This window comes from Betta splendens, chromosome 5 (assembly GCF_900634795.4).
Source record: "Betta splendens chromosome 5, fBetSpl5.4, whole genome shotgun sequence".
Taxonomy (NCBI): domain Eukaryota; kingdom Metazoa; phylum Chordata; class Actinopteri; order Anabantiformes; family Osphronemidae; genus Betta; species Betta splendens.
Genome location: NC_040885.2, coordinates 17975322 through 17997436, shown reverse-complemented (window position 1 = coordinate 17997436; position 22115 = coordinate 17975322). Strand labels below are relative to the sequence as shown.

The 22115-nt window shown below is 42.5% G+C and overlaps 4 protein-coding genes and 1 long non-coding RNA gene across 8 annotated transcripts in view; 2 read left to right on the top strand and 3 right to left on the bottom strand.

The window, feature by feature from the left end:
* Positions 1–352: 352 nt before the first annotated feature.
* LOC129604148 (bromo and FHA domain-containing protein DDB_G0267958-like) lies at positions 353–3214 on the bottom strand. The gene is made up of 5 exons (XM_055509169.1): positions 2315–3214; positions 2078–2236; positions 1823–2001; positions 1457–1697; positions 353–1283 (listed from the first exon to the last, which is right to left on the bottom strand). The coding sequence occupies exons 1-5, from the start codon at positions 2912–2914 to the stop codon at positions 807–809; spliced, it is 1656 nt and encodes a 551-aa protein (XP_055365144.1). The 5' UTR covers positions 2915–3214; the 3' UTR covers positions 353–806.
* Positions 2155–7220, top strand: kctd6a (potassium channel tetramerization domain containing 6a). 2 transcript variants are annotated; one of them, XM_029151744.3, is made up of 6 exons: positions 2155–2295; positions 4578–4682; positions 5106–5275; positions 5895–6147; positions 6241–6399; positions 6609–7220. In XM_029151744.3, the coding sequence occupies exons 2-6, from the start codon at positions 4656–4658 to the stop codon at positions 6717–6719; spliced, it is 720 nt and encodes a 239-aa protein (XP_029007577.1). In that variant the 5' UTR covers positions 2155–2295; positions 4578–4655; the 3' UTR covers positions 6720–7220. The 2 variants fall into 2 exon arrangements, with proteins under 2 accessions (XP_029007577.1, XP_029007575.1); XM_029151742.3 differs by lacking the exon at positions 2155–2295 and adding an exon at positions 3520–3798 and having other exon boundaries at positions 4590–4682.
* On the bottom strand, positions 5180–8831 carry LOC121202265 (uncharacterized). Its single transcript, XR_008694812.1, has 3 exons — positions 8695–8831; positions 7552–7713; positions 5180–5319 (listed from the first exon to the last, which is right to left on the bottom strand). It is a non-coding gene; the product is annotated as an uncharacterized LOC121202265 (long non-coding RNA).
* Positions 8606–22115, top strand: part of ccdc71 (coiled-coil domain containing 71) — a 35008-nt gene continuing 21498 nt past the window's right edge. Inside the window, exons 1-3 of one of the 3 annotated variants that reach the window (XM_029151216.3) lie at positions 8606–8742; positions 13409–17382; positions 21934–22089. In XM_029151216.3, coding sequence (XP_029007049.1) covers positions 13419–14492 — 1074 coding nt within the window. In that variant the 5' untranslated portion in view covers positions 8606–8742; positions 13409–13418 and the 3' untranslated portion in view covers positions 14493–17382; positions 21934–22089. Of the gene's footprint in view, positions 8743–8812; positions 9036–9063; positions 10905–13408; positions 17383–21933; positions 22090–22115 lie in introns of those variants that run through there. The other 2 variants (XM_055509170.1, XM_029151217.3) reach the window with 2 other exon arrangements.
* Positions 20819–22115, bottom strand: part of stab1 (stabilin 1) — a 35388-nt gene continuing 34091 nt past the window's right edge. Inside the window, exons 69-71 of the mRNA XM_029151212.3 lie at positions 21927–22076; positions 21682–21780; positions 20819–21548 (exon numbers count right to left, since the gene is read on the bottom strand). Of these exons, the coding sequence (XP_029007045.1) occupies positions 21480–21548; positions 21682–21780; positions 21927–22076 (318 nt within the window). The 3' untranslated portion in view covers positions 20819–21479. The remainder of the gene's footprint in view (positions 21549–21681; positions 21781–21926; positions 22077–22115) is intronic.

Here is a 22115-nt window from a genome sequence, read left to right as displayed (position 1 = left end):
TTTATTTCAGCCACTTTGAGACTTGTTAAGTCAAATCCCTGAGCGCCACGTGTGGCTGCTCACTGCTACTCCTTGTATGAGTATAGGTTAAATGCAGAGAAAATAATTTCCTTAGGGGATCAATAAAGAGTGTCTATGTCTGAATGTCATCAAAACTGAGAACATGTTTTTGGTCAAATTTATGTTTGGGGATTTTGGGGACACATTCTTTGCTAAATGAATGTGATCCAGCTGCATCTCAGTGACACCCTTAGTTTCACGCACACACGCACACACACACACTGATGTAACTGGCATGAGGTAAACATGCATGTCATCAGGGAGTCACAGCGAAAAGTAAAGAAACTCAAAACCATGTAAGTACATCTTTAACCAATTTACAGCCTGACAGCAACCAGTTAATTCACGTAATACAGATGTTTTGACAGATAAATAGCAACGTTTGTGAATTGTTTTTAATTTTCCCTTTTTGTACATATTTTATTGATTTTACTCTCGGGTGGGACAAGTATTCAAGTAATTAATTGGGCAACAGCAATACATTAGACCATCACTTTTGCAATTATCAAATCTTCTGATGAAGCAAGAGCTGGGGTTTCATTGCTACGTTATTCTGAAACAAGGGTAAAACTTCTTTTTAATGTCACAAACTCCAAATGTAAAGCTTTTATCAGTGGTCCTCTACAGGTCCTGACTTCCTACAAATCCCAGAAGGCTTTGACACACAGAGGCTGAGCAGGGCGTCTGTCCTGCTGCCTTGTGTGTGGTTGTGGTCAGTTTAGTCTATGAGCAGGGTTTTCACAGTCTCATGGAGCCGACAGGTCGGACAGTCCAACCTCTGAGTGTCCCTTTAGGAGCCCGAGCCTCACTACTACCACCCTATTCTTCTTCTGCACTGATCCCTCTTCACCCTCGTCTTCCTCTCTCTCGTTTGCCTTTCGTTTCCCACTCTGCTTTCTCTTCTGCTCCTTCCTCTGCTTCTTAACATTCTTCTTTCTCCTCTTCTCTTCTTCCTCTGCTACTTGATCCTCCTCCTCCTCCTCATCTTCTTGCACTCCATCCTGCACCTCTTCCTCTTCCACTTCCTCCTCTTCTGCCATTTCCTCCTCCTCCTCTTCCTCCTCCTCTTCTTCTTCTTCCTCCTCCTCCTCTTCCTCCTCATCATCTTCTCCTTCCTCTTCTTCCTTCTCAACATCCTCTTCCTCGTCCTCTCCATCCATCAAGGCTTCTCCTTTAAGCTGCTCTGGTGTCATCATCATCCTCTGGTGTCTGTTGTGTGATGTCTGACAGGAGAGAGCGCAAAGTTAAAATTTAAACATGTAAACATAAACTGTGTATTACATAAACAGAACCTAGCAGCTACCCCTGTGCTGGCGTGAGCCTGAAACTGCTTCATGCATGTTTTTTTGTTGGTACTAATCTAATTTACAATGCATGTTTAAATATTTACACTCACGGTTTTCTCGCCGTTCTGGAGCCTGTGCAGCAGTAACCTGACGGTGTCTTTGTTTTGACAGAGTCCCATAGTGTTGAGAGCATCCAGGGCAGAACCAGCACAGCCTTGCAAGCGGAGCTCGGCGCCTAGAGCAGCCTGCAGGAAGTTGTTTTTCCAGATGTTTCTCGTGAAGAGCGGGACAGAGAGCGTCACCACTGTTCGACGCTCTAGTAACATCTGGGCCTGCTCCTCCGACACCTGGCTACGGCAGACAAACATCAGACCATCGTTAGACCTCTGGCCCACATCTGGCCAATTTAAATGCAAAGGCTTGAAACTATCAACCGGCCGAGTTCCTCGTGTTACAGGTTGTGAACTCGAACTCACTGGCTGCTTTTGGAGAGAGCGTTGATGTCAGGGAACAGTGAGCGGAGGCAGGTGGTGACGAGCGGAGCCTTGTCCTGGGCCCAGGTCAGGCAGCGGCGCCAGGGGAACGACGTCAGCGGCTTCCTGTTGGACACCTTCTGATGGAACGGACTGTCCGCCTGCCTCGAAAGCGCCTTCATCTGCACCACAGGGGGCACGGCCTGCTGTTAGCCGTGACTAACGGAAGCATCAAACAGCAGCCGTTTCCATCCTCACCTCCTCCTTCAGCTGTTTACTCCAGAACTCCATCATGGGCTTACGGGCGCCTTTCGCGGACCACAGCATTTTGAACGCAGCCTTGTAGCAGGACTTGCTCACCAGCAGCGCTGCTTTGCTCTTCTTCCCCATCCTGCGGCCTTTCTTTCTCTTCTGTGACTGCAACAAACGGAAACAACACTCAAGTAGTTAGAGTCCAGTGTTGTGTCTGCGAGTGTGTTCCTGTCTCTCTCTCACCTGCTTCACTTCAGGCGGCTTCAACCAGATGTACCGCTTCCCGGTATGTTTGCGTTTGCACCTGCTCCTCACGACCTGCGCGCACGTCTCGCACAGGAACGACTTGTCGTTGACCACGGAGTCCGGGAACACCCACTGCACGGTCTCCGGGTTGGTGAAGGTGTACACCGCCCTGCGACAGAAGCAGCGGCCCTGCTTCTCAAACTCCGACCTGCAGCCGGCGCAGTTCACGTCCTCCGGCCGGTTGACACGTCGCCGGCCGCGGCGCGCGGTGCTCGCAGTTCCGGTGACTGGAGGCTTTGGGGGGTCGTCGTCGCTTAGGGACAGCGATAGGGACGGAGGTTCCGTTTCACTTCCACCGGGACAGTCCACCTCCGCGCCCACCGCGGGTTCGGGCAGCTCCGCGGGTGAGGAGACGAAGGGCTCCGGCTCCGCCTTGACGTGGACGCCGCGAGGCGCGGGGGCACCGGAGGACGGGGGCGCCTCTGCGGGAGCAAAGCCGCCGTCCGCGGTGTGCGCGTAATCGTGCTCGTTCGCGTCGGTCGCAGGAGCACTTTGCACGCGGTTCCCCGCGTGGGTCTCGGTGTGTTCACTCGCCATGATGAAGGAGACCGAGTCCGGTTGGAGTCAGCAGAAAGAAACTCCGTGCGCGGCCATCGCTGAGCTGCAGGCTAACAAGCTACAAGCTAACGCTGAGTCGCGCCAGAACAAACTCAGCTGGTACCAAGTCTCGCTCCTCCGGACGCTTCTGCGACGTGTGCATTAAAGTGGGTTAAGTGTGCAAAGCGATCTGGTGTTGGAACGCATCCGCAGTAGATTTAGAATACAAAACTATCTGCAGCAGGATGTGGCTGCAAATAAACAACACAGTGTCCTGCTTTTGAAAACGTGTATGATTTTACTGTCGCCTCCTAGTGGTGGGAGGCAAACACTACAAGCCACCAGTTTATACGTATGGATTAAATACAACTTTAATGACAGGGCAACAAAAAGCATTTATTGTTTATCAATTATATAAATAAATTTATCATACTCATGATAATTCTTGACATGTTAACCGTATGCTTATTCCAATGTGTGTTAATTATGTTGTAATCTATTATTTGTGAGATATAAATAAAGGTCTGTAACCTTCCCGTCTTATACAATAGATATACAACGGTAATGTATAGATTTTCTTTAGATTTTGCACGCTCTTATCTTGATAGGTCTTACCGGAAGTTCTGTCCTGACGCTGGATGTAAACAGGCAGCCGAGCAGCTAGCTGGCTACCTGTTTATGTCACGTTGTTTAATGGAGCGGACATAGATATGAATGGACGAACCTTCTACATTTAACTCGATGCGCCAGAGAAACGCTTTCGTTTGGTTTCTATACAATGAAGCCGAGCAGCCTTCTGCACACAGCGTTGGGCTAATCATCGAATCAAATAGTGGTGATTTACAGTATGCCGCTCATCATCTCATTGTGTGTTCTACGAGCAGGTAGTGTAAACATGTTTACTGGTGTTTCACACTGCACGTGGCAAAATGTTACAGGCTTAACGCATCCGCACAGCTAATTACTTTATGCTAGTGGCGTCAAAGAAGCACAAACGATTTACCACAACGGAGTCTGATTTGTGATTTACGATTCATTTACATATAATCGACTCGGTAGCAGCAGAATGTTAGTTAAAAATCATAGTTAAAAGTTCATATGTGTGCATTTTAGTAGTCAGTGTTCTGTCTAATGCTGTCTCTGTGTTGAAGGACAGTTCTGTTCTTTGTATAGAGTTGAAAAAGAACTCAGGGTGCAGAGAAGTCAGGAGAAACAGCTGTTTTGACTAAGCGTTCCTTTAGGTTCACACTGACTCTGACATGAGGCGGTCTGCAGCTGACGCAGTGAGAGGGAATCTACCAGGGGTTTGAGCTGAACATCTGCAGGGAAAGAAGGCGACACCATATTTTGCCTGACAGATCGCTTTTATTCAGAATGGATGAACTAATTATGTTCAAACTTCATCCCTGCATCATTTTAACTTCTCCTGGAGCTGGTTAATCTAACAATGAAAATGCAGTCTGAGTTTCAATAGCCACTCAGAGGAAGGCTCATTTATTTTTAACTAGCGAGTTCCACAGCTCCCCTTCCTGTTTCTAACTGACCGGCCGGAGAGGAAAGCAAGGCTAATCAGACAGATTATGTCAGGGCTTGTGCTGCTGCATCAGTTGCCTGCTCATCTCCATGGCAACAGATTCACTGTTCTACATCACAGCTGTTAATCCTCTTGTTGCAGTTGTTCACACAGAAATGATCTTCTCGACAGTCTGACCTGAAACATCTATTGTCTGAGCACGGACAAATGGAGAATGGAGACCTATGCCACATGGTGTGTGTCACTGTTGAACAATGTGTGTCACTGTGGCCCAACCATCATGCTGTGTTTCTGCTATTTTACATCTATTCTTACAAAAACTGTCTGTCAGCTTCAGGAGTTTTGTCCTTATTGCCTTTATTTGATACTGGATACATTTATCTACAGTTAGGAAATTCAAGGACCACAATCTGCAACCAGGGCTCCTTAAATGGTATTTGAATACAGAGTTGCAGATATGTGCATTAACCAGTCTTTGCTGGTGCAAATACGAATGAAATCAGGTAAATGACTAATCTAATAAGAAATAACTTGGTGAGAGCACCTGTAAATTTATTCAATGGATCTGATGTTAAAATAAAATACATAATTAGTTTTGTTTTATTTAAATTTGCCAGATTAAAGCTCATATGTGCCGTGTGTTCCTGCTTCGTTCAGATGGGGGAGCTAGTGACTCTGAATGTGGGCGGCTGTGTCTACAGCACATCTCTGTCCACACTGCAACGATATCCAGACTCCATGCTGGGAGCCATGTTCAGAGGAGACCTCCCAACTGTCAAGGATGCACATGGAAACTACTTCATTGACCGTGATGGCCCACTGTTTCGGTGAGTCCTAAGATGGATCAGATGGTGGACACGTTCCATGTCTCCTGTCGAGTAGCACAATATGTGGTCAGTGATTTCTTACAGATTGTCAGTTGTTTTGTTTGAGTCAAGACTTTGATCATTTTAGATTAGATTAGATTCAACTTCATTGTTATTACACGTGTACAATTACAGGGCAACGAAATGCAGTTCAGGTCTAACCAGAAGTGCTATAAGTAGTACGTGCTGGAGAAAATATGGATGATATTTACAAATGGGTAAGCAATGGACATACAGGTTGATCAACTATAACCAGGGATTTACAATAGATAAACATATCTTAGCATCATTTTGCATTCTTCAAACTTCATTTGAAGCTGTAACTCTTCGTCCTGTCTCATTAGGCTTGGATCCCAAATATTGCTATGTAACAGAGTTTGTTTGTGTTCTAGTGCCAAAAACCAATGTTTAACAGTAGTGTGCACATTGGCGTCCATGTCTACCTGGTCTTCAATCTGTCAACTAGCTTCGACCCTTTTGAAATTCTAGGATTAGAAGACGGGGTTTGCAGCAGAATGACGGTGAACAGCGGGTACCTGAGCAGTTTTTTCAGTGATCTTCTGTGTTTCTGCTGTTTTAGCTACGTTCTCAACTTCCTGCGGACGTCAGAACTGTCGCTACCATGTGACTTCAAGGAGACAGAGTTGCTCAGGAAAGAGGCCGACTTCTATCAGATTGAACCCCTGATCCAGTGCTTGGGCGATCCAAAACCCCTACTGCCCTACCCCACTGACATTTATGAGGAGGTGGTGGAGTTGTCCAGCACCAGGAAGTTGTCCAAGTACTCCAACCCTGTCGCTGTTATCATCACTCAGCTCACCATTACTACCAAGGTCAGTGGGTACTTTGGTTTGAATTGTGTTGATAGTTTATTAATATTCTTTGATTATTTCCCCCTATGATAAACCTACCCTTGCTCTTAATAGGTTCATGCTATGCTGGAGTCCATCTCCAGCAGTTTCACAAAGTGGAACAAACACATGATGGACACCAGAGACTACCAGGTGTCCTTCACCTTCGGACCATGTGACTACCAACAGGAAGTCAGCTTACGTGTCCATCTGCTTGACTTTATCTCCAAGGCGGTGTGTGGCTTTTCTTTTAAATCATCTATTGTGATGATTTGACTGCTTTGTCACTGTTTTCATTCCATGTTTCTATGTTTTTCTTTTTTTGTTGCCAAAAACGACCAAATGCCTGTTTTTTAAGGGTTTATTTTATAAAATACATCTAAGTAGACATCTGTTGCTTTGCCTGCGGTGATGTGACTAATCTCTGTTGTGTGATTTAACAGGGTTTCACCATACGCAACACACGTGTTCACCACATGAGTGAACGGGCTAATGAGAATACAGTTGAACATCACTGGACATTCTGCAGGCGAGCTCACAACATCAATAATTGACTGGTTCATTGATGAGGTGCCTGCAGACTAAAAGACTGGGAGTTGGTTTTGTTTTTTGTTGTGTGTTAATGTTTTGTTCCTGAGATCATTGCATCAGTCTACTTGGAAATAAAGGTGATGCTACTGGAAGGCCACAATTTGTCAGATCTGGTCAGACATCAGTTCACTAATGCTGTTGTGGCTGAACATGATCATGAACATGGTGTTCTGTCAGCTTGGAATGAATGTTAACTGTAAATGAAATAATGTTAATAAGGTCAAATATTTTTATCATCTCTCTTAACTTTAATATCTCTCTAACTGAAGTTGGTCAATTTTTTATTTTCATGACCTTCAGACATGAAAGATTTTCAACATAGACTTACTTTCTTTGTTAATGTATATTTCCTTTTGTACTACTAATGTTCTGCTAATACAGAGTGTCACACCCGGTGACCCAGACAGGATTCAAACCTTGGTCTCCCATACCTGCTGTTCATTAAAGTCTGGTATTGTTTTTAATTCTTGAAGGTGTGTCACTTATATCTCCACAGGTTTGTCGCTTCTGACTGGCTAAAGCAGCAGGCTTTTTAAACCCTGTGGAGTTCCTAATCCTGTAGCATTTAACAGTAACCCTGGGTGTCTTGTTTTTCCCCACCTGACTTTCATGTGTGACCACCTGAGCACTAACAAAAGAGCTCTGTTGTAAGATAGTGAGAGATTGTGCCTTAGGCCACCTGTTCTATTCAGAGGGTGTCCTTCAGTCTCAATATGAATGGGTTCCCTGACACCTTGTATGAACCAATTTTCTGTCAAGAATGTGAAAATTTCCTTCAAAAGATTTGGCCCTTACCTTTGAGTGCAAATCACTTGCTGAATCAGGTCCTGTTGTGCAAACACAGGATAGAGCTTCATAAGATGGGGTTTATTTTTTTCATTCTTCAAAGTAGCCACCTTTTACTTGATGACGGTTTGGTACATTCTGGGCCCTAAGTCAGACCTAGGAGGTAGTTACCTGGCGTGGTTAAAAAAAGAGGTGTCAGCTACTTGTTGGCTCTCTGGTCCAACTATTCCCAAACCATCTTAGTTAACCATCGTAGTTATGCATTTGGATCCAGTCCATATCCAGCTACATTATTGTGGAAGAAAAATAGCTCTTATATAACCGAGAATTGTGCTTGGGATCATTGGTAAAGAATCGTTAACATCACCAGCAAAGCAGCCCCACATCATTACACCTCCTCCTTCATGGTTTACAGTTACACTTACTCAAGAGCTGTCCATTCACCTCCATGTTGTGTGGAGCACTACCATGGCCCTCAGGCCTAGTGTGCCGATCCCTGTCTGGACGGTAAAGGGGGGCCAGGACAAGTAGGGGAGCTAGTTGGGAACCTGGCTCTGTTGACTCTGTTACCTCGAACCCAAAGCTACATCCTTTCACACAGATCACCTAGGGCTGTAAGGGGCCTCCTCTACAGAGGAGGGCAGCATGTGGGGGGCCACGGCGCTCAGCTCAGTGACAAACAATGCTAGTGGTGAAATAAGCACAAACTGAAAGACAATAGCAAAAAAAACCTACCCTTGGGCAATTTAACAACAAGTGATAGTAATTTATATCAATAAAAAAAATGTTACTTACTGATAAATCATAATTAGTTTCCTAACATACTTAATAGAACTTTGATTTTAAATAGAATAAACAAGCCCCGCCCCTTTAAGCCCCGCCCCTTTATGAAATCACAGCTTTTCTCGACTATGGTGTTTTGGACACAATGTGTTTTGAAATTAGTTAAAGTAAAATTAGTCAAGTAGGCGTAAAATGATTGTTTGGTTGTGGTTTTTGGTGGTATTTTCTGGAGCCAACCCCACACTTCGGCGACGCCGGTCCGATCCCCACCCCCACCCGTCGGCAGAGCTCAGAGCCCGCCCCCTCTCTCCCCGGCAGCCCCCGCCCCTCGCTCTGTCATCCACGCCACTGTTGTTGCAGCCATTTTACCGTGGAGAGACGAGTGAGCCGAGGATGCCGAGACAGCGCCGCTGAAAGGTAATTCCGATTTTTCCCCTGAGCGTTTTTTCTCCCGTCAGTCCGCGTCACGGTGCCGACGCAGAGAACACGCCGCACGCGGCGTCGCGAGGCGAGGCCGGGCCGCCCGGAGCGGCTGTGGGAGCCTCCAGAACAACTAGTAGCTGCCCAGACACAGGAAGGCTGCTGGAGTATCTGACAAGCCGAGCTGGTCGCCAGCACTTCGCAAGTCCGCGCGAGACGCCGCCACGACGTTCATCCAACCATTGAAAGTTGTAAATGCGCTTCTGGCCGCGGGGAAATGCAGCTGCTGTGTAAATTAGCTAAGTTGGGTTTTTATCGGCGCGTTCGTGAAGGGGGCGCTAGAGAGCGACGTAGATTAGCGCAAACTTCCTAGCGCAAACCGCTTTTGCTACGCTGATGCTTTGAAATGTTTTATGAATTATATATTACAAAGTATTATATATATTTGTATATCATTTTAAAATCCTAACCGGGCTAAACCTTGTTTAGCTAGCTTCGACCTGTACATGACGTACTGAGGCCCAGCAACATTCTCACTTTTGATTTTAGCAGATTTTTGCAATTTATTGTCTCAAAATTGCTGATTCATGCAGACGTGCAGAAATCAACATTTGTGCAGCGCCCGGGGAGCTAGCGTGAAGTGTCTTGGTTTGGCTCTTATTGTTACAGTATCACAATCCAAAATGTATGACATTGAAATGGAGAGGAAATGGAGGCCAATAACTTGGCCAATGAAATATTGTACCACACAGATGGAAATGAGAGATCAGAGACACGTGGCCTGGCTAGTACTATCTAAGACTTTTACCCCCGCGTCAAATGCTAAACATTTGATGTCATTCACCGTGTCTCCAGCAGAGGACTTCTTAAAATTAGACCTTGAGTTTAAGGAACAGTTGGCTTGCAAATGTATTGTTCTACCAGCGTTCAGCTATTATAGTTGAGCAACCATTCCATGCAGTCCTTGTGCCAACTAGGCTTTTTGCAATGGCATTAAAAGCGTGCAGTCATTCTTTGAAAAGCAGATTCAGGGCAGACTGGGGCTTGAAAATAAACACACTGAAAAGCATAAGATACTTACTGTAGTGATCCCCTTGGGAAAATTGTCTCCTCTGCTATTGTGGGGGGATGGGTCATGTTTAATTTCTGTGAAGTCACAGACCTTCCCCATATCTTAGTAGAAAAGAGTGAGTGCAGACAAGTGAGCGGTGCGTGTGTGCAGGTAACTCTGCTGTAACGCAGTGAATGTACGGTGTTAGGTTACGATGTGTACCAAATCATCAAGCGTCCTGCTAGAGTATACCCCCCGTTTCAGGCTTAATGCTGAAGACATTTTCAGCCCTGTTTACATTTCATGTAGCCTGTTCAACACTAGCAAGCAAAACCACTCCAATCAGACACTGACGACACTAAGGCATACCCACCATTTCTCAAAGGTGGCCTGCAAATACGTGCATAACAAAAAAATGCGTTTAGGTATGATTTTTAGGCATTGGGACAGTCCTACTAGCTACCAGGTACAAACTGACTAGGGTTTGGAATCATTTGAATACAAGTAATTTCAGCGTGTTTTTTTTTTTTTTTCGATTTCTTTTCTTATGCTAACAAAGCTGTTCTTTTTCTTTACAAGCAGATTCTCTGCGTTTTTCATACAAGGTAAAGTCCTTCCTTTACACTTATTGGTCACCAAGGGGGTCACCAATGTGTTGCCTGAGGGCATCAAGGCAACCGCAAGGACCTCATTCTCTCTTCTAAAAATACCTTAACATAGCGCCACTTATCAGTGAGCTACATGTTTTTTTTCTTTTCTTTTTATAATCACATTTGCTTTAGTGTAAATTTTAAAGGGAACTTGTTTCGTGTAAAATTGTGTACTTGTTTTCGCGCATTTATGATCTGCTAAAGCGGAGAGATCGTAGAATCATCTATAGGGCATATTCTATGTGTTGCAGTTCTTTGCGGACACAGACTCATCGGCCGCATTAAGCTATACCAAGTTAACGCAAGCATTTGGAAGTTTTGTGAATAATTGTTCACGTAGGCGACATTATTGGTGACTCACATTGTCTGTGTGTATGTCACAAGACGGAGGACGTGACCAGGTTTCTGATAACCACACAACAACTACAGTAGTGACGTCATGCTTCACATCTACTAACGTGAGTGCAGACTCTTGTACTCCGATCAACTCAATTGAAGCGCAACATTTCTCTCGTTCATCTTGCATTTTCTTCTGACGACATCACGTATATGAAAGTTATTAAACATCTCTTGATAGGAAATATTATGGGCTAATAATTATGTTTGCCGTAAAATTAACCAGGCTGTGTTGGACATTCACTCATTAGTTTATATTATTATATTTATTGACATTAAATATATCAATATTTGAAATTATGAGCCCACAAGCGCATTTTGAGAAGTTACTTTTTATTCTGCAGAAAATATGACTCTCTTAAACAGTCAAAAAAGCGAGGAGTTAAGCATTTTATTAGAATCAAATTATTATTTTAAGGGCTACGGTTCCCTGTTTCCTACCTTGTTAAATCATTGTTGATAATTATTGTGAGAAATCATTAGCATGATCAGTGTCTTCACTAATTGAGTAATATGATAATTATTTAATTTAACTTTAATTGTGTTATTTTTAAGACAAATTTGTGATTTTAGAAGTGTGTATCAAACTATTAGCCTTTCGCATTAATCGGCATCCAGGAAGCAGCTCTCCGGTTCAAAAAGGTTGGTGACCCCTGGTCTAATGTATCTGTCATCTTTATTGGCTTCTACGCTCTCAATAAGGTGGAGGCCTCAGACACAACCTGTCTTCCATTTATCATGTTACTCTGCCATATTGTGGGAGATTCGACGAAGCTATTGCAAAGAAGTTATGTATCGGGGATGTTATGTTGCGTTATTGAGGTATGTTCCTGTTGGTCGTGTTTGTTCCTGGGTCTTCTGGGTAAAATGAAGAAGGTTTAATTGTGTTACCAATGACTATTCAATAATGTCATGTGGTGGTTGGTATTTGCCTCAGGATGAGTGGCCGTTTGACCACTAAAGAATGAAAAGTGAAGGTACATCACAACGTATATAAGCAAGGTTAATATTAACACCAGAGAATAGACTGGCCGCCACCTTGTCTCCATGCTGCACATGCTGCATTAAACATCACACTACAAGTTTTTATCCTTCAATTCTTTTTGGGAATGAGCTCTCAGAAAAGAGAAGAATGAAAGAGAAACATTTACAACAATATGTCCCCAGAATGATCAAGGCCAATTCATAGTCCCCTCAGGATGGGCAACTCTTGAATGGCGGTAGTGGGAGGAGCCACTGTAGGTGGCTGTTTTACATACTCACTTCTCCCACTGTCCTCCAAACAAGCCAAATGTGAAGTGAAACCTAACTGAAGCATAAATGTGTCTCCAGGCTATTTTTCTTATGGGTAGGTAGCATTTGGAAAACAATGTCCCGAATCCACAACTTAATCCAGGCAATGTCATTTTGGTGATGGAAATTATTCAGAGTAAGTTTGTGTCATGTCTTGCAGGGAATCTCAAAGGTTCCAATTCTTAGGGTCTTGAGATGTTTGTGATTCCTGTACATGTGTGAAAGAGGCTTAACACATTAACCTTTCATAGATCTAGTAGTATCAGTGTCTCTGCTATACTAAAAACATTAGGCGAATAGAGGTTTCTACAGAAAATAGACATATTTTTAAACCCCTACTGTGGCATTTACTGATGAAAGGTGGAGTAATAAAATATGAAAAACTTTCTTTCTATTTCTATAAGCTTCTTTTCTTCAAACACATTCTGAAAACATAACATAAGCTGTGCAATTAAAAATGAACAGTCTTTGGCACTGTCTCTGATGAGTCTCCTTGAACTACCAGGCCATGTTTTTTATTCTGGTGTTTTTTTCTTCAAGGCAAAGAGGATCACGTGGCACTGCTTTCTCTGTCCCACTGGTCCTTTTGCCATGGCAGCTAATATAGCTCATTTAGATGAAGTGTGTAAAGGTGTAACATTGGTGGTGAACTGAGAGAAGGTTGTTGTGACTTCTGCTACTTTGGCTCAGAATAATAAGTGAGATGGGTCTGGTTTTCAGTAGATGTGGAGCTTTACAGTGTCTTCATATTTGCTCTGCTGGTTTGAGTGAGGTGTCAGTCTCTAGGTGATCTTTTGAGCAATAATTTACTTTAAAGTCAGTTGTTAGATAGAGACCATAACCATGGGTTAGAAGAACCATCCAGAACCACATTAATAGATGTTAATTCTTGTTGCTTTTTTGAATCTAACAAGTGTAAAAATGGATAAGAGTGTGTTCTAAAAGGATAAATCAGGTTTATTTGTGGTTCTGAAAATGACCTTTGTCTCAGTCTTCCAGCTGTTGTTGACAGTTACGAATATTCAATTGTAACATAAACTCAGAATATTGCAGTTTACCAACAAACTGCACTTGGTGGGACTTAATGTAATGCAAGTTCTTTGCTTCTTGATAGGGAAACTCATAATAAACACAATAATAACAATAATAATAATAATAATATATAACAATAATATATGGTTTTAAAATAACATAGAAGAGTCATACATTTGTTTTAAAACACAAATTAGTTATACAGTTGTTCTGAAATGTTTTTTATTGTTTTCTTCTTCAGAACTTCAAACATGGCTGACTCTGTACGAGGTCCCGTGGTCAGTCGACCATATGCATTTGCCAATGAAGAGACGAGGGTGGTTCATTCCTGGTCCCGAATCTCTTCCGCGGGATACAACGTTCTTCTTGACGCTCTAAAGATCCTTAATCCAATGTCCCATGACCTCTCGAGCACTGAGGACCTGGTTACTTTTCTGCAGGAACTAAGAGAGGAGGGCCACAAGCCCACTGTGCTGTGCAGCAAAGAAGTGTATGGGTATCGGTCCTGCACAACTCAACCCCTGACTGAAGACAAGCTGAAGCCAACCAACAGAAATGTCAGACCCTCTGCTAAGAAGAGGAGAAAAAGGCCTGTAGTGAAGAAACGTGAAGTGCACCCTTCGTGGAACACCACAGAGAAGAGCAACCCTAGGATTCAAGGTGTGCGTCCTCCAGAGTTGTTAGTGGACCACGGCAGCATTGTCTGCAGCAAGACAACTCGAACTGTACAGATGTCGCAGGCGTTGCATGTACAACCATGCCTCCGACTGACCAACATTGAAGGCCTGTCAGGCTTTCACACGGCCCGACTCCAGATCCACACGTCTTGGGATTCGTCCCCTGAGGTGTCCTCTGCTATCCTTTCAAAGCAACAGCACCCACCAATGCTTTCAGGAATACCTTTACAGCCTTCTCAGAATGTTAGTGGGACACCCACCAAAGCTGTGGCCTTGTTCAGCCAGAAGAGCCTGTCGACGCCCATCCGATTAGATGGTGCCCTCATTGGAGATTCTGCACCGGTCTTCTATGCCAATGGCCGGCTCTTCCCACAGACTCACACAGAACTCACCGGCGATGGCTGGAGGAGCAATGGCCTATATAAGGATGGTCGAGAGCCCAAGGACCTAAACAACCAAACATATCGAAGAAACGGCTGGAAGGGCAATAACAGTTTAAGGTGTAAAGTTATAAAGGTGGATGACTCTCGCTCGGTGGAGGAGGCCCGCAGGAAAGCACAGAAAGTCCTACAGGTCAATCTGTCTCCAGTGATTCAAATCCAACCTCTTAACAATGTCCTTAGAGAGGTCAGATACATGAATAAGTGAACGTTCCTCTCAAATCTGCATGTGTAGCAGATGTTGGTGTTTTACATGCATTAAACTATACCTGGCTGAGCCCCAGTGTTTATAGCAGGTGTTGTTCATGGGTTGTTTGTGATCTCTGCTGGATGTAGTCAGGATTTGCAAGTTTTGATTCCTGACAGTGCCACCGGAGAATGAAAGGCATTGAAGTCAAATAATGCTTTTCCTAGCAGGCTGGGAAATGATGAATGAGAAACGACTGTGTAAATGCTGGTGAATTATCAGTTTATAATCTGGCTATTCTACAGTTCTTCAACCAACGTTTTTCTTTGAGTTGACTGGCTAATATTACTGCTAAACCTATTGACATAGTTCTGGGTTTAAGTTATTTTGATGAGTATTTAAAACTCATTTGATAGTTTTTACATGTAGTCTTTAACAGTTCTGCCACCATTCAGTCTCTCTATTTTCCACTGGAAAGGTGAGAATGGAGCTAGTAGTGGAACAGGATAATTCCATAAGGCACTACATTGGACTGGTTGGATGAGTGTCGTCTGAAGTGGTGATTAGTTGGTTGCAGCAAAACAAACTGAAGCAGGGAGAAAAAAGCTTTTAGTTTGTTTGAACAAACTGAAATGACAGGAATAAAGTAGGAAAGTTTTTGTCATTCTTTCCTGCATTGTTGTGTTTCCACTGGAAATTTGGGAGGTTCTACGGGAGCACAACTGGGAGTCAAGTCCATAACACACCTAGTGCAAGGGATAGAACTAAAGTATTTCACAAAGTGTTCCTTGGGTGTTTGTCCATGCGGGGATTCACAAAGCAGTGAAGGAAGAAAGACTGATTTGTAAGAGTACCTATGTCATCAAAACATTTTACTTCTGCTATTAATCTTTGAGATACACGTCATTACGTTTTTCATTTTGACATATAATTCAACTTTTTTTTTCTCTCAGAAGTCTTTCATTGTCTTTTCATTTGTACACTGGTCCTTTTTACAGGTTTTAGATACTATAGTCTGCGTATCGAATGCTGTTTGGGATTTCCATTTCTGTAGAAAACTGTTCTCACGGTTTGCTAATGCAGAAAATGTTGTAAATTCCAGTAACATGTTTCTCAACCAGTGAAATCTGACTCTGCACTCTGTCAGCTTTATCATGTTTTATTTCCTAAACTCAGAATTGTCCAATCCAATTGTTGTAGCCAGTTGAAAACTGTTGTAGCTCTCCTTAAGGCTACAAAATGCACTTTTGAATGTGGCCGTTGTTCGTTATTGCCTGTTTTCAAAAGTAATTTTTGTTATATGCTTTTACATGTAAAAAAAATATTTAAAGTCTTCTGAAATATCGTATTTAATCTTTTTTTGAACCCCCACTTTTTTTTCCACCGGTGCTAACCTTGCAGTGTTGGTGCTGAATTGAATGACTGGCACAAGAATGCCATTCGGTTCCTCATCATCTGGTTCAGTTTAGTTCATTTAAAAGAAAAAAAAGTTTGAGTTGGTTTCTGATTGTGCTGCTGCCCCTGCAAGTTGAGATGCCAAACAGCCATGAGTGCTTTGTAAAGAATTTCTACTGTGAGGAACCATCTGGATTCATGTTCGTAAGAAACTCAAATCATCCGTGTCTGTGTATGTGTGTTCCCCTAAAGAAAGAGAGATTTGTGGACAAAATTAGAACACAAAGAAATGCATTAGAATGCTAATGGGTTTTTGCCTTCAGAACCAGTAGCATAACTATCAAACATAGAAACCAGTTTCTGTCACTTGGGTTTTATAGAGGATTATTACATTCAAGACCAAGAATTACAGTTGACTGCTATACACACAGAAACAAATCTTAAATCAGTGTATAACTTGAATACTATTTAATATTCAGATACTTTGAATCCTTGTAAAAACACCATCAGGTTGGTAAATAGGTACAGCTTCAAATACCATGTTAGGTGGCAATGGGTGCACACTGGCCCTAATCAGATTGGGTGTGGAACTACTTTAGCTGTTGAAGCTTTGGTTAAATTAGGAACTGGTTCCTCTGTTGAAAGTGGAACCACATCAGTGTTTGCTGGTCTTGTCTGTGGTTGTTCTTTAATCTGATAAACTTTACTTTTTTGAAAGTCTCAGTTTCCCTGTGCCCCTCTCCAAGATGTGTCTACACTTGACCCCCCCCCCCCCCCCCCCTCATTTTTATGATCTTCTGTTAAGTCTTGTTTGTGCAACACTTATGATATTGCATTTCCTACAAAATCTTTAAAAACCTTTTGTTCAATAAAAGTTATGAAGAAAGAAGTTTCATTTTCCTCTATTTCTTGACATTTCTCACTTTAGCAGGTAATTTAATTCTTTAGCATATGTAGACATTATAGACACTGACACCAAAACCTGTCTACTTGCTGAAATTGGCAAGTTTGGTGGTTTCAGCGTAGTAATTTTAAAATTGTGGTGATGCATATAAATCTATATGAAATAAATTTTATTATATAATGACCCTAAAGTTATGGACACTTTGAATGTCTTTTGTGATGCTGCTATTAAACCACGCAGAGGTTCCCACTCTACCAAAAAACAAAATGGTGGAAACTGCTGTGACTGCGTGGCTTATTGGTTATGGCTTCACTGAGAGCACATCTCCCAACAAGTAAAGTTAATTACGTAAATACAATGTTCGTATTATATCATTTAAACGTCGTTAGAATCCCACTGCAAACGCAGCAGTAAAGACGTTGTAGACGGTTAACAGCGAAACTAAACGACCGTACAAATGTTTGCTAGTTTTCAGTCTGCACCTGCCCTAACAGCTAGCTAGCAATCTTAGCATTTATGCTAGTTGGCCACGAGGAACAGCGGTTCCTGGACACGTGTGGCTGGATAGCGAACATTTCTCCTTCCATGATGAAAACTGACTATTTGCATTAGGTGAGTTTAAATCTTGACCGCCTTTGACTGTTTTTAACCGCTAGCCTTAAGCTAACACTACCAACTCACTGCTGCTGTAAACGTTTAATGGCTGCCTATGTTGTTAAGAAGGTGCTCCGATGCACATGTGTTTTTAATGTTACTGGTGTAACATTGAAGGCGATGTTAGCCATTTTTGATCGGAGCTGCCAACGTTTTGGTCCTGTACCTGCACGCACGCGTTCTCATTGCGCGTGCGCCTGTCTTTCGTTATCTTGGTTAAGTGTATTTGTCCTTATTTTGAGTAAACAAGACAAACCGTAGTCGGTAGTAATGGACAGATAAACGGAACAGAATGGGAATTGTGATCTAAATGTATCTGGTCATGTACCATTACTAAACTTTAACAGCTGTCCATTAAATGTTGTATTCTTGTGTTTTTTTATTTTAAATTTTGCTAAGATTTTCTGTAGGTGTGGTTTGTTTCTTGTTTTGAGGGACTGAGGTTCATTACACTAAGGTTTCTTATTTGATCTCAGTCTTGATCCAATACTTGTGTCAGTGATCAGTGTTAATAGGAAATACTAACTATACTTGACTTTAGGTTAAATGTTGACTTTTGGTATGCGAGTGATTTTCCACATTAACAGTCTGACCACTTATGAGATTCTGAACTAAATGTTTTGACTTGGGGGCAGATGTGATTGTCTGGAGGTGTCAGTGATGTCTGATACAGACCATCTCTAGCTACATTCAGTGGTGTTCTGTTGAAATCCATCTCATTTATAATTGATTGAAATAATAAAATTAACAGTTACAAGTGTGGCATGAGAAAATGGGTCAGTGCGTATAAATTGGCAGCTGTGTTTATGAACACAACACAATCACAGCAAAGGTCTTGTACCCAACAGCACAGAACTACAAGATTTCTAATGCTGCAGGTCTGCGTTGCTGTGGTTCAGCATTTGCATCCTCTGTGCCAGGAGAGATTGAGTAGAAAAATTCTCCTGCTGTAATATGAGGAGAATTGGAGCAGAATTGTGCTAGTTGACTTTATCATTTGCCTCTTCAGCACAAACCTGGACATTTGGGAGTTTCGTCATTGCAATGACCTGCTGTTTGTCATAGATACTGTCTGTCAGTGGCTTAAGATTAGATGTGAAGGAATAGATTTTGTTAATCAGAGGGTCAGATGTGAACCAACAAGTCCAGTTTTTGAGGTGCAGTCCGCAGTGGTGGCAAACCGATGAGCAGCACGAAGCAGCCGAGGTCAGGATCCCTGCTCTCCTCCTTCCTCCCCACACAGCAACGCGTCTCCGGCAAAGCCGCCAGCGCTCCGGCTGAGCTCTTTGTGTGTTGGGGGAAGGGCGCAGGCAGAGAAATGGCGGGACCAGTGACACAACTGCTCGCTCTCCATTTTGGGGAGGTTACAGATCTTCCAACTTCAATATGGCTTGTTGTATAATTAGGTCACATCAGTGTGCATTGTTGCATTGTTTTCTATTTTAGCGTTATGGCAGTAAAATACGTGGAAAGACATGAGGCTTGTTTTCTATGTCTTGCATGTTGAGTGCAGAGAGAGAGCCATTACATGTGGAGGTCTACAGAGAGAGAGGAAGAGGAGGCACTTAGGGGTTTTAACTGTGAGCCACCAGTGGATGCGATAAAGCAACAATGGCTTCTTCTACCTTAAGGTCCAGTGGGAGGAGGAAGGAGAAGAACATAGCTGCTTTTGTGCAAAAAATCTGAGTGTAACATCTAAACAAAAAGAACAGATGTCCACACCAGTGAGACACAAGCACATCAAATGGAGTCAGACAGGAACTGGACTCGTGGTTGTTTAAACAAACCGATCTCTGGTCTTTGTTGTATTTTGTGCTTCACGTCTTTCCCAATTGTCTACACCTGCAGCTCTTTTGAAATATTGTACAGGAATTAAAATCAGTTTAACCATGACCTTTTTTGTCTTTATGGTCTTGTGAAAATCCTTTTTCCTTTTCACAAAAAACCCTTTTAGTTGTATGCAGTTGAACTCATTGAGTCAATAAGTGATTGGAGACAAACACTCTTGTGCAAAAGAGGCACTGGAACACAAAACACGGTCGTGCAGTTGTGAGGTCTCTGTATATTACACTCCAAGTCATTACAGACTGAGGTTATACAGTTACATCTTACATCTGACACTAAAGTAAGTCTTTCAGTTCTGACCTCAAATTCCCACAAATTTGGCCATTTATGCAAAGGCAGGTATCAGTCACTTCCTTTAGGCAGCTGGAACACTAGTGTTTGCCCTTGTTTAACCTTTGTAAAACCCTCCAATTGAATAGTTTTCACTATTTTCTCACTTATGATACACATTATTTACACAAAGAAATTTAGTTAGTTCAAATTTAGTCACTAACTTTTTACAAATTCACAAAATGCAGTGTGTGTTATTTCAACATAGATGTGAGTTAGAAATTAGGTTTGGCCAGTAATATGGTGTCTTGGGGTAACATGGTAACAGTATTTTAAAGTGCCTCTAGTGTAAGAAGTCCAGCAGCAGCATTCAGTTCAGATTTTAAAGGACACTCTTTCTAATCAAATGTTTCATTATATGTATTCTTTACTATTCAACTCTTTCCTCACAGTTTCTCTCTCATCTCTACTTTTGCATACCTTAATATTTAAAGTTTGAGTGGCTCCCAGGACGATGTGTTATTATTATTGTTATTCTAAGTAGCTTTATCAGAGTTGGTTGTAGATCACAAATATATCCCCTAGGTTGCATTGACTTTAAACCTTGTTAGATTAGACTTGTTGGGGGAACAAAGGAAGGAGGGAGTGAATAGGTGTGAAAGTCACTCCTATGTTGACTCCTCCTTCCACCGTTGCAGGGTTGTTAGCTGAGCTCTTCCTGGGGGACTTGTGAAGAGGCCTTGATTTCTCTGGAGCCAGATGAAAGGGCAGCATGATAAATGAGACAGGCTGTCTGAGGTGTTCACCTCTGTTGAAGGGGGTGGTCATAAACAGCTTTAATAGCTTTTTTTCTTGGTCCACAATATTGGCGACATTATCCTCCAACGAGTCATCTTTGTCTTTTACGTTGAGATACATTGCCAATCGTCTCTTGTAACAGTTGTCTTGTTTCTCCGATGATCAGGTCTTATGGGTGGATGAGTGTGTTTCCAGCAGATGATCCTCTCAGTTGGAGTTTTGTGAAGGAGTCTCTTCAAACCCTTATCCACATTTAATTGCATCAGAGTTTGAGATTTCAATTTCTTGTTGTCATGTTTCCTTAGTGAATCATGTTGTATCGGTCCTTGAGTTACCACTGTGTTCAGCTATTCTACTGTTCCAAAACCAGAATTTTTATTTATTTTCAGCTTGTTGTTTATATTTTCAGCTTTTTGTTATTCACACAGATACTTGGGGGGGGGAGTAGTCATAGTATTGTAAAAAAAATCAAATCAGCTAATTTGGTGGTTTAGCCATATTCAGCATTTATTTATTCATTTAAGGAAATACCTTCAGTTTTCTCAAAAGCAGAGACTCAGCAGCTTTTACTTCTGCACAATTTCAGTTGATAGACTGTCTGTGTTCTGGATGTTAAGCTTTTTTTGTTCTTGAACTGACAAATAATGGCTAAAAGTTCCCAGATGTTCCCAGCTCAGGAGCTTAACTTAAAGATGTATTAAGCTTAATAGAAAGATGAAGAGACCAAACCACGTTCCTGCACAAAGCAGCAGGAATATTGGACTTGAAAACAAAACCTGATTTGAGCAGGCTGATAATGTTGCCATTTATGTGAGTTTGTTTTAGAGACCTTTTAGTCTATTTGTTATCCTAAAAGTGCTATACTTTCACATCTTGTAATCATAAAACAAGATTGTCATCTCATTCAAGTCCATGTAAATGATGACATGTAGTAACTATGTGTATCTGATGTTAGTCAAAAAAAAGAAAGAAAAGAAACCAAGCCAAAAGTCATCATAATGGTGCATTCGCATTTCACAGATTTACAGTATTTGGTTAGTGTATGCTTGTAAAGTAACTGGAACTAACTTACTAACTTTGTCATGTTTGGATATTGACAAGAGAAAGCGCTATTGGTTAACAGCTATTGTAAATGGTGAGCTTCAGTTCTGCAGGTCCAGGATCTCTGGAGGTTCTTCAGGTTCATCTGGTTCCCCCCCCTGACTGGTGTCCTGTGTAGTAGAGAAATAGTCAACCAGGAATGTGGGGGGGTGGGGGGTCTATTGTGACAGAACCTTGATAGTTCATGTTTCAGAATGAAAGAATATTCATAAGGCAAGATGTGGTAGGGTCTATTCAACTCACCCCAAATGTCTCGGCAAAGGCCCTGGAGCCACTGTATAGAGGATTGGGTATTGAGACCACTGTGGGTTTGGCACTGACACTTGCTGCACCATCCTCATTCTGGCACAAAGCGAGCAGGAATAAAGTCAGGTTTTAGCAGGGAGATGCTGATATTTCAGTCCTCAGTCAGGCTTTACTGCTTCGTTTAGAGGGCGTTAGTCACAACGCAAAACAACTGAAACTAATTTTGTCTATGTGTGTCTCACTTTGAAGTAGTGGAAACGGAAAGCATCAGTCTTGTGTTTGAAGACGTAGTAGCCGAGTGCAGCCAACACACACGCCAACAGCACCGACACCAAGATGGCTGCTGCCGTGCCACTGGAGTGGACGATGCCTCTGGATTTTTCATGAAAGCTCTGGCGAAGACAGGTAAGAAAAACACCCAGAATTACACA